Source organism: Schistocerca nitens, chromosome 4 (assembly GCF_023898315.1).
Source record: "Schistocerca nitens isolate TAMUIC-IGC-003100 chromosome 4, iqSchNite1.1, whole genome shotgun sequence".
In the NCBI taxonomy this organism is placed as follows: Eukaryota; Metazoa; Arthropoda; class Insecta; order Orthoptera; family Acrididae; genus Schistocerca; species Schistocerca nitens.
The window spans coordinates 181,717,763-181,728,087 of record NC_064617.1 but is presented as its reverse complement, the minus strand read 5'-3'; the positions used below and the strand labels follow the sequence as shown (position 1 = coordinate 181,728,087).

The window sequence follows — 10,325 nt, the reverse complement described above, 5'->3', positions numbered from 1 at the left end:
TATTTTTACAGTTGGTGCATACTGTTCCACAGGATCTGATGTTTTCTAAACCAAAGTAATACAGCAAAGTTGGAGAGTAAACAAGTTATTTATGTAAATTTCACATCCCACTCCAGATAGAGATTTTGTCAGTTGCAGAACTACTGACTCACCAAGTCCTATTTCAGGACCCGAGTTTTTTCTGTCAGTGTATAGCTCAAACTCAAATAGATAACCAGTTTCTGAATCACACCTGCACCACATTTTGAAACACCACTTGTTTGTCTTATTTTTGACATGCTGTCATATAATACTATGTCCTTTGAACCTGATCATATACTCATCTACAAATTGAGTGCTAGTTGCACTAAGAGATTCCTGAAAGGTTTTGTTCAAATGTACAATCACGTCTCACTTTGTATGCATGATCTTTCTTTACTGACTGGTCTCCATTGTTGGAAAAATGTAAGTACTTTTGAATCTCTTCAATTGATGTAGTTTCATAATCTGAGCTATATAAGGAACACCTAAATCAGGTTCAGTTGCCTAGTAGCTTCTAAATGTAGGTAAAATGTGGTGCCCCATTGCCAGATTCATATTAAGAAATGCCTCAATTACGTCTTCATTTGTGCTGAATGTATTGCCAAAAAGTTCTGCATACTGAGTACTTTCAAGAATTAATATAGCATGCAACAAAACTCTTAGGCTCATAGTGGAAGAAAAACTGTCAAATGTCACTGACACTAAACAACAGCACTGTCCCAATTCGTGATTCATTTATCATTGAAATGTCTTTGTTGGTAAGTTCTGGTCCATTAAAATTCTGGTAAATCTGTAAGGCATTCAGGTGTCTTAGCATTTGGCTCTGATGTGATTTCTTCTGTCGGCCTTCTTTTGCTAAGTGGACTATGTATTTCTTTTACAGTATCTTTTATAATAACATGTTCTCTTTAATTTTCCCAATCTCCTTGTAGAAACATTTTATCCTCTTCATCTAGTAACAGACCATCTTTGTCGTCACTATTACAAGCCTCCAAAAACCTGCATAACAGTTTCGTCAGTGATGAAAAATTCTCTTTTTCTGGAGCACAAGACCTAAATGCAGATTTGAAACTATAGTAGTACAAGTATTTTTTTCACTTATTTAGTAAAAAGAAAGATAATACATTTCCAACTGAGTTAAAATATTATTCCACCTGTTTTTATGTAATAGTAATGATTTCATAACATGAATATTCAAATGGAAGTACACCATTGTGGTACACTGGGACAACTATGTCCCACAGAATGGAAAGAAATATTTCCACTGATGAGCTGCTGTTATTTTCTAAACAAATGGTCCAAAGTAAGAGAGAAACATTAATATAGTTTCCAGCTTTGACAGTAAGGCAGAGGTCATAAAACAAACAATAATTGAATAAATAATTACGTGTCTTTGAAGCAATAATCACCAACAATACCGTAATGGACAACTATAGTAATTGCTGCCACCAAAGATGTACAAAATTGAAGAAAATGAATATCTGCTTCAAGTAGAGCACCTGTAGTACATCTACTGTGATTACAATCCAATTGTTAACCCTTTCATTCATTGTGTTGTCAGTTGACACCATCATGTTTCACCATCTGCAGAGTGGAAACACATAATGTCTGCATTTTCTCATGTTGGTGGCAGATAACAATCTAGTACAGGGCTTTCGTCTCCTTTGAATAGGTAAATCAACAGTCGAATGTTTATCATGCTGTGTTATGCGTGCTGTAGTGTGTGGAACGTGCTTCACATTTTTTTCCTTTCTGTTTCAAGCCTGTCGAAGATTTATAGAAGACAAAGATGTTACAAGTTTCTTAAAGGTAAGGTTATTGTGTATGTGTTAATTTGGTGGATGTTCTTTTGTTAAATTGTTAGCTACATTTTTTCAAATCTGCTTGTTGTCACTTGCCACCATTGTGATGACATGCATTCATGTTGCATGGACATTCTCGTTTTTGTGGCTAATATTTTTGATGTTCAGTTGAAATAATTTTGAAAGCTAATCATTCTTAATATATTTTATGGATATTCCGATTATCTTCATACATCACATAGCTGACTTCAGTAAATATTTTAACTTTCCAGCATTGAAATTGAGGAGGTTCTGCTAGAGCTCAATGACAGTGGGCTTTCAGAACTCTTAGACAGTGAAGAGTCTGGACCTGAAAATGTTGGAGATACAGCAGATACGAGGAATGAAGAAGCACAATGGGAGTGCCGGACCTTACAGCATGAAAGAGACAGTGTAGTACCTGAAAAAGAAGTTCCACAAGTAGAAAATGAATAGCCACAAGGTAACTTCAAATAGGAAAAAATACATTTCAAATGCCTTGACAGTAGTTTCAGTGCTCCAGGTATTACAGCTGATGGAGAAATGAGAAGTCTTGCTGAATATTTTTCAGAATACTTGTTGTGTCTAGACAAGACAGCCTAGACACAATGAGAGGAAGCCGAAAGGCACGCTCTTAAACTCACGCAGGCTGGCGTGAGGTCTGAAACAGGATACATAATGAATGCTATAAAGAAAAGTACGTAGCTTCTGGAATACTTAACTTTAATCCACATTTGTAGAACATCGCTCTTGATGATACATTAATAGAATCTCAATATCAATTGAATACGGCGCCTTGCTAGGTCGTAGCAAATGTAGCTGAAGGCTATGCTAACTATCATCTCGGCAAATGAGAGCGTATTTGTAAGTGAACCTTTCCTTGCAAAGTCGGCTGTACAACTGGGGCGAGTGCTAGTACGTCTCTCTAGACCTGCAGTGTGGTGGCGCTCGGTCTGCAATTACGGACAGTGGCGACACGCGGGTCCGACGTATACTATCGGACCGCTGCCGATTTAAAGGCTACCACCTAGCAAGTGTGGTGTCTGGTGGTGACACCACATTCCTCCCCCGCAAATCGGCGAACGGTGGTGTTATAAGGCTTCCGCCCGCCGTGGGGAGGACCCCATGTTGACGTATGTGACGAGGTGGGGAGCCTAACAACAAGCGAGGCTGTGCCACCCGCACCCGGCCATTCGGTCCGAGGGGAGCTAGGAAACGCCTGAAAACCTAGTCCAGGGTGCACGCCAACATGCGGTGTATGCGCCCGGAGAGAGACAGGAGGGGCCGACGAGTCGACCTCCATCGGGGCGGGGCAGCCGACGGGCGAAGACGACATCTGGTCCGGAGCGGGCAAGAGGTCCATGTCAGAGGACAGCTGGTCACGGGAAGCGATCGGCGGCGCGTGACCCAGGGAGGCGCTTGGCGGCTGCAGCGAAGCGTCCACTGCGGGCGGCGCCGACGGGAGAACAGGCGGCGGCGGTGCGTCGCCATGTGGCAAAATGGAAGGCATCGTCGGTAACACCTGGGGATGAGGCGAGCCAGTAGATGGGTCCCCAGGGCGCTGACCGGACGGCACCGTCGCTGAAAGCAGACGGGGAGCGGCAGAACCCGTGCGACGACAGAGGCGCAGCTGATTGAGATGCCGACGCACCTCACCAGAGGCCCCCAAAACCAGATACATAGCGCGGCCGAGGCAGCGAAGAATGCGCCCTGCGAGCCAACGCCGTGAACCCCGATAGTTGCGATAGTAGACAACGTCGCCTGGAGCAAAAGCAGGTGGCTGCCGCTGCATAAGAACCTGATGTGGCGGATGTAGCAAAGACATCAAGGTTCGATGAGGACGACCGTGGAGCAACTCAGCCGGCGAGCGACCATCTCGGGGCTGAGAGCGATACGAAGACAAAAAGAGCAATAACGCGTCCTCCCGAGAATGCGACTCTTTCAACTTCAACATCTGTGACTTGAAAGTCCGGACCAATCGTTCAGCGGCACCGTTTGACTGAGGCGAAAACGGCGTGGATGTCAGATGTTGAATACCATTGGCCTTGCAGAATGACTGAAATTCTGCGGACATGAATTGTTGGCCATTGTCGGAAACAATAGTCTGTGGAAGACCTTCAATGCAAAAGATAGCAGATAACGCTTGGATGGTGGCAGATGACGTCGTGGAAGACATTCTGACAACAAAAGGAAAATTACTGAAGGAATCGACAACAACCAACCATCAAGCATTCCACAATGGACCAGCAAAATCTATGTGCAAGCGTTGCCAAGGGGAAGTGGCTTTCGGCCATGCAAAGAATTTCCGCAGTGGTGCGGATTGTTGTTCGGCACACGCCATGCAAGAAGAGCACATATTCGTAATCGCAGCATCGATTCCGAACCAAGTACAGTGCTGACGAGCAAGTTGTTTGGTGTGCACTATACCCCAATGTCCTTGGTGGAGAAGCCGTAAGACAGAGTACTGTAACGAACGTGGGACCACGACCCTGGACCGATCATTATCAGAACGCAACAGCAAAACACCACGTTATACAAAAAGTCTCTCCTTGTGAGCAAAAAATCGGCGAACCAACGGATCCTCAATCCGTGACTGTGACAAGGGCCTTTGCGTAGCAACAAAACGCAAAACGGTAGCAAGGACAGGGTCAGCAGCTGTGGCTGTAGCTACACGACGAAAATCAATCGGAAACGATTCGACCACGGCATCGGTTTCCGCATCAATGAACATGCAAGCAAGTTCGGAAGAATCGAATGCTCTATCCTCAGCAACAGGCAAACGGGACAACACATCAGCGTTTCCGTGCTTAGCAGTGGACCGATACAAGATATTGTAGCGGTACTGCGAGAGGAAAATAGACCAGCGAATGAATTTCTGCGCTGTACGTGGAGGTACAGGCTTGTTCGGATGAAAAAGCGACGTCAAGGGTTTGTGGTCTGTGATGATGGTAAAGTGACGACCATACAAGAAATTGTGAAACTTAGTAACACCAAATACGAGAGCCGAAGCTTCTTTCTCTATCTGTGAATAATTTCTTTGCGCAGACGAGAGCAATTTGGACGCAAAGGCAATAGGGCGATCATGCGATTCATCTTTGTGCGCAAGCACAGCACCGATCCCGAAATCCGATGCATCTACCATCAACAAAAGGGGTTTCTGGGGATCGAATGGCGTAAGGCAAGTATTTGAAAGCAACGCCGATTTCAACTGGCGAAAGGCGCATTCGCAGTCTGTCGTCCAGACGAATGGAACACCTTTATGGCGTAAGCGATGAAGCGGAGCTGAAATGGAAGAGGCATGGGGAACATAGCGATGATAATAGTTAATTTTTCCCAAAACACTCTGGAGCTGCTTCAGATTCTGCGGCGAAGGCAAGTCCTGTATGGCACGGAGGTGCTCTGGACTCGGATGTATGCCTTGTGCATTGATTACATGTCCCAAATATGGTAAGTCACAAGCAAAAAACACACATTTGTCCTTCCGCAAGCAAAGATCATTTTGTCGCAAGACCTGAAATAATGTTCTGAGATTGGCTAAATGTTCTTCTTCCGTCTTTCCGGAGATCACAGTATCGTCCAGATAGTTTGCTGCAGTAGGGACCGACGCACAAACAGTTTGCAAATATTGCTGAAACAATGCAGGGTCGGATGCACACCCGAATGGCAGTCTTTTGAATCGGTACAAACCCAGATGCGTGTTAACCACCAAGACGCGCTGGGATTCTTCGTCCACTGGTATTTGCAAGTACGCATCTGCTAGGTCCAACTTCGAAAAATATTTACCCGGGCACAGTTTGTCAAAAAGATCTTCCGGGCAGGGTAAAGGAAAAGTTGCAATCACTAGTTGTGGATTCACTGTAGCTTTGAAGTCCACACAAAGTCTCAGTTTTCCGGAAGGTTTTGGCAAAATTACTAAGAGTGATGCTCAGAGAGAAGCCTGCACACGTTCAATCACACCTTGTGATTCCAATTCGTGTAATGTTCTTACGACCTCATCACGCAATGCGTGGGGAACATCGCACACTCTGAAAAATTTCGGTTGTGCGTTTACTTTCAGTTCCAAATGTGCTTTATAGTTCTTAGCGCAACCAAGGCCCGGTGCAAAAATGTCTGCAAATTCTTCACATAGACGAGAAACACTGGCTGAAGGCACAGTCTGGTTCACTGATAGGACCTGATTTACTATAGACAAGTTAAACAACTGAAATAAATCTAAACCAAACAAGTTCACTGCAGAAGAAGAACGAAGGACGTAAAAAGACACAAGTTTTATTTGTCCCTTGTATGTTGAAAGAAGGCTGCACTGTCCTAACACAGGGATATTCTGACCTGAATAACTATTTAACGTAACATTTGCAGCACGCAACGGAGGTGTGCCCAGTTTATTGTACGTGTCCTTATTGATCAATGAAACTGCAGCTCCGGTATCGAGCTGGAACGGGATCACGTTGCCATGAATGTCCAAATCTACAAAAAGTTTATTGTCCTGTTGACGACAAGAGCGACTGTCTCGTGCAATTTGAACAGACACTGGTACCGAATCACTTGCTAATTGACGTGATTTCCTGCGACGTCGACGCACACTATTTGTGGGATGAACACAGTCACTGTTAGAGAGAGTGGCACTGGGCGGAGTGGAATTAACTACATGAATGTCCATGGGCAAAGGTTCAGGAGCCTGAGTATTCTTGGTTCGATTCCGATTCCGGCGTGAAGCAAAGGGCCTGGAATGGTTGTGAGTGTCCGATCTGAGCTTTTTCTGGCAAACACTCTGAACATGTCCTTTTTTATTACAGAAAAAGCAAATAGCTTGGCGTGATGGGCAATTCTCACGCGAATGTCTGGTTGCACACCGCGGGCATGATTTTAGCACTGCATTTGCTTGCTGCCGCGGGACACGTGGTTGAGAGCTTGGCGGCAGCTGCGCGGACGAGCGCGAGGGCTGTTTACTGTTCCGTGCAGCGTGCCCGGCGGGCCGGTTAACGTGACACACGGCTGGCGAAGTTTCAAATGATGCCTGAGCAAAGTCAAGTGTGTCTTGCCTATCCAATATGTCTATCACTTGTTGAAGGGAGGGATTGACTAGTTTCAAAATTTGCTCCCGTATACGAACATCAGAAACGTTCTGTGCAATTGCATCACGCACCATAGTATCTGAATAAGGGAGTCCACATTCACACTCAAAAGCACAATCCCTAGTAAGGCCTTGCAAAGTTGCAACCCATTCCCGATTAGTTTGACCAGCCGTACGTTTTGTACGAAAGAACGTATACCGTTTTGCAACTACATTGACTGATTCCTTGAAATATGCATCCAATGGAGACAAAATTTCTTCGTAGGACAGAGTTGCTACGTCGCGGCGGGGAAATAATTTCACTATCACATGGTACATCTGCACCCCTACACACGCCAATAAGTGAGGCTGCCGCTCATTACCTTGAATTCTGTAGGCGGCGAGATGGAATCCAAATTGGCGTGACCACTCTGTCCAGCTTTCCATTGCTGCATCGAAATGATGAAACGGTAGTGCAACTGCGTGTTGTGGCTGCGGTAGTGGTGGAGCGGTGGCTGCCGCATCGGTTTGCATTGCACGTTGACCCTGGACGAGCTGTCCAAGGGCATCCAATAACACCTGCGTCTGCTGATTCTGCAAGCGATAAAATTCGGACAGTACATCTGGAAATTGTGGCGAAGCCATGACACAAGTAAATTAGAGCAATACGAACGCTAAATCCTCTTTTGAGACTTGTCGCCAAATATGTTGTGTCTAGACAAGACAGCCTAGACACAATGAGAGGAAGCCGAAAGGCACGCGCTTAAACTCATGCAGGCTGGCGTGAGGTCTGAAACAGGATACGTAATGAATGCTATAAAGAAAAGTACGTAGCTTCTGGAATACTTAACTTTAATCCACATTTGTAGAACATCGCTCTTGATGATACATTAATAGAATCTCAATATCAATTGAATACGGTGCCTTGCTAGGTCGTAGCAAATGTAGCTGAAGGCTATGCTAACTATCGTCTCGGCAAATGAGAGCGTATTTGTAAGTGAACCTTTCCTTGCAAAGTCGGCTGTACAACTGGGGCGAGTGCTAGTACGTCTCTCTAGACCTGCCGTGTGGTGGCGCTCGGTCTGCAATTACGGACAGTGGCGACACGCGGGTCCGACGTATACTATCGGACCGCGGCCGATTTAAAGGCTACCACCTAGCAAGTGTGGTGTCGGCGGTGACACCACAACTTCACCAGTGGTTTTCTAGAATTACTTTCAGAACAAACAAATTTGTATTTAGTGCAGAAAAACAGAGTGCCAGTGAAATGTACTAGCTCTGAAATATGAAAACTGATTGGAGTACATATTTTGATGGGTGCATTAGGATTTTCCAGATTGCTTATGTATTGGGAGCCTCACACAGGAATAACTTTGACTGCAGACACATTTTCTGTAAATAGAATATTCAAACTGAGGAATCACCTTCATTTAGTCAACAATATGGATGATGGCTCTCCAGAAGACAAAATTTTGAAGATGAGACCACTGCTAAATAGAATCAGGGAAACTTCTCAGTCTGAAAAAAGGAGAAAGGCAGAGTATTGACAAGCAAATGATGCCTTGAACGGAAGCACTGTAATGAAGCAATTTGTTTGGGTAAACCAAAAAATTTTGCTTGTTGTGGAGTTTCCAGAATTGTATATGATTTTTAAATATATCAGGGCAAAAGTACGGGAATTCGAAGTGAGCACAAGCACCGGGGCTCAGGTGGTTCCATTGTGATGCGACTGAGTGAACACATTCCACAAGTCTGTAGGTATAAAATATATTTCGATAATTATTTTACATCTATGTCACTGGTGCTTGAATTGTTGAAAAAGAAGAGCTTTTCCATAGAGACCATCAGACCTAACTGGTTACAAAAGTGCCCACTAAAATCTGAGTGTGAACTGAAGAAGGAAGGAAGAGGATCTGTCAATGTCTGTGTGACCACAGAAGAAGATCTTTGTGTCGTTCGCTGGCTCGGTAATAGTGCTGTCACACTCCCTTCCTCATACCTGGGTGCAGAAATTATTGGTAAAGTAAATAAGTGGAGTGCAGCACAGAAGCAACATCTGGAGGTCACAAGACCAGCCATCGTAAAGGATTACTGTGTTTTTATGGGTGGCATTGACAAAATTGATTTTTTGATCTCTCTGTACAGAATATGCATGGAAACTAAGAAGTGGCCTATAAAAGTTACTTTTCACATGGTTGATCTTTCCATATGCAACTAATGGCTACAATACGTGAGAGACCTGGATGCCAAAGGAAAAGGATGTAAAGAGATAATGATCTGCTGAAGTTCAGAAATCAGGTAGCTGAAGCTTTAATTCTAATGGAGAAGGAAAACAGCTCCAATTCATTTGACTGAGGATGAGTTTGAAGATGAAGAACCCAGATCAGATACGGTAAAAACATTGCAGAGAGAGCTGAGGTCAGTTTCAGATGTCAGATACGATGGGTTTTTTTATTGGCCACATTACATTGAAGGGAGGGAGCAAAGATGCAAATTAGAAAAATGCACTGGCAGAAGCCAAGTTCAATGTTCCAAATGCCATGTAACACTTTGCTTGAACAAAAATAATAACTGTTGTGTTAAATTTCATATTAAATAGTTTTTTGCAATAAATTTTGTCACTTGAATGGTGTGCTAATTATTTCTGTACCAAGAAGTTGTTGACCACATTCTTTAGTTGTATGTACCTGTAGTGATCCAATGGTGTTAAATGACAACATTATATTTTTCAAGAACCACTTTCGAAATCTCTTTTTGTCGGGAAACATGTTGAGATAAATCATTTGATCAAGAAAAATGCAAAAATGAATTCTTTCATTGGCGAAGAAAAAATAGTGACAAAGGGTTAAGATGATTTATAAGTGGGACAAATATGTCCCATGTATGTGACAGTGTTAAATAACCTATTTCTCCAATAATTATGCAATGAAAGTAGAGAATGATTGTTTTGAATGACGTTAGGCCTACCATTTTAAAAATTTTAAAAGAGCACAAGTAAGTTTAAGCCTACAATTGACGATATCATGCCACTCACAAATGTTTGAAATTTCACAATGTATATCCCAACACAAATGTGTATTGATACAGTCAGTGAAAAATTATGCAGAAGTGACACGAACAGTAAAATATATGAATCTAGAATTTCACTTCGCCCACGAATCTTGCACAAGCAGTCCTGCAGAAAGAAAAATTCCAAAGGTGGCTTTTACATATAAATAAACTTGTGAATCACATCAATTTTTTGCTTTGCACTTTCTCTGCCAACTTCTACATTGACAAGTCGAAGAGAAACACTCCAGCATGAGATTTTCTCCATGAAAATTTAGAAAAACGTGCAGCACCAACAAAGCTGTCTTGTGGCTGTTGCACCTAACAATGCTATGTTACTAATCTTGGTGTGTGTGTGTGTGTGTGTGTGTGTGTGTGTGTGT

At 43.4% G+C, this 10,325-nt stretch overlaps 1 protein-coding gene across 1 annotated transcript; it reads left to right on the top strand.

The window, feature by feature from the left end:
- The first annotated feature begins 2,384 nt into the window (after nt 1–2,384).
- On the top strand, nt 2,385–9,112 carry LOC126252191 (piggyBac transposable element-derived protein 1-like). Its single transcript, XM_049953061.1, has 3 exons — nt 2,385–2,422; nt 8,231–8,429; nt 8,558–9,112. Exons 1-3 carry the CDS (start codon nt 2,385–2,387, stop codon nt 9,110–9,112), a joined length of 792 nt encoding a protein of 263 aa, XP_049809018.1.
- The last annotated feature ends 1,213 nt before the right edge of the window (nt 9,113–10,325 follow it).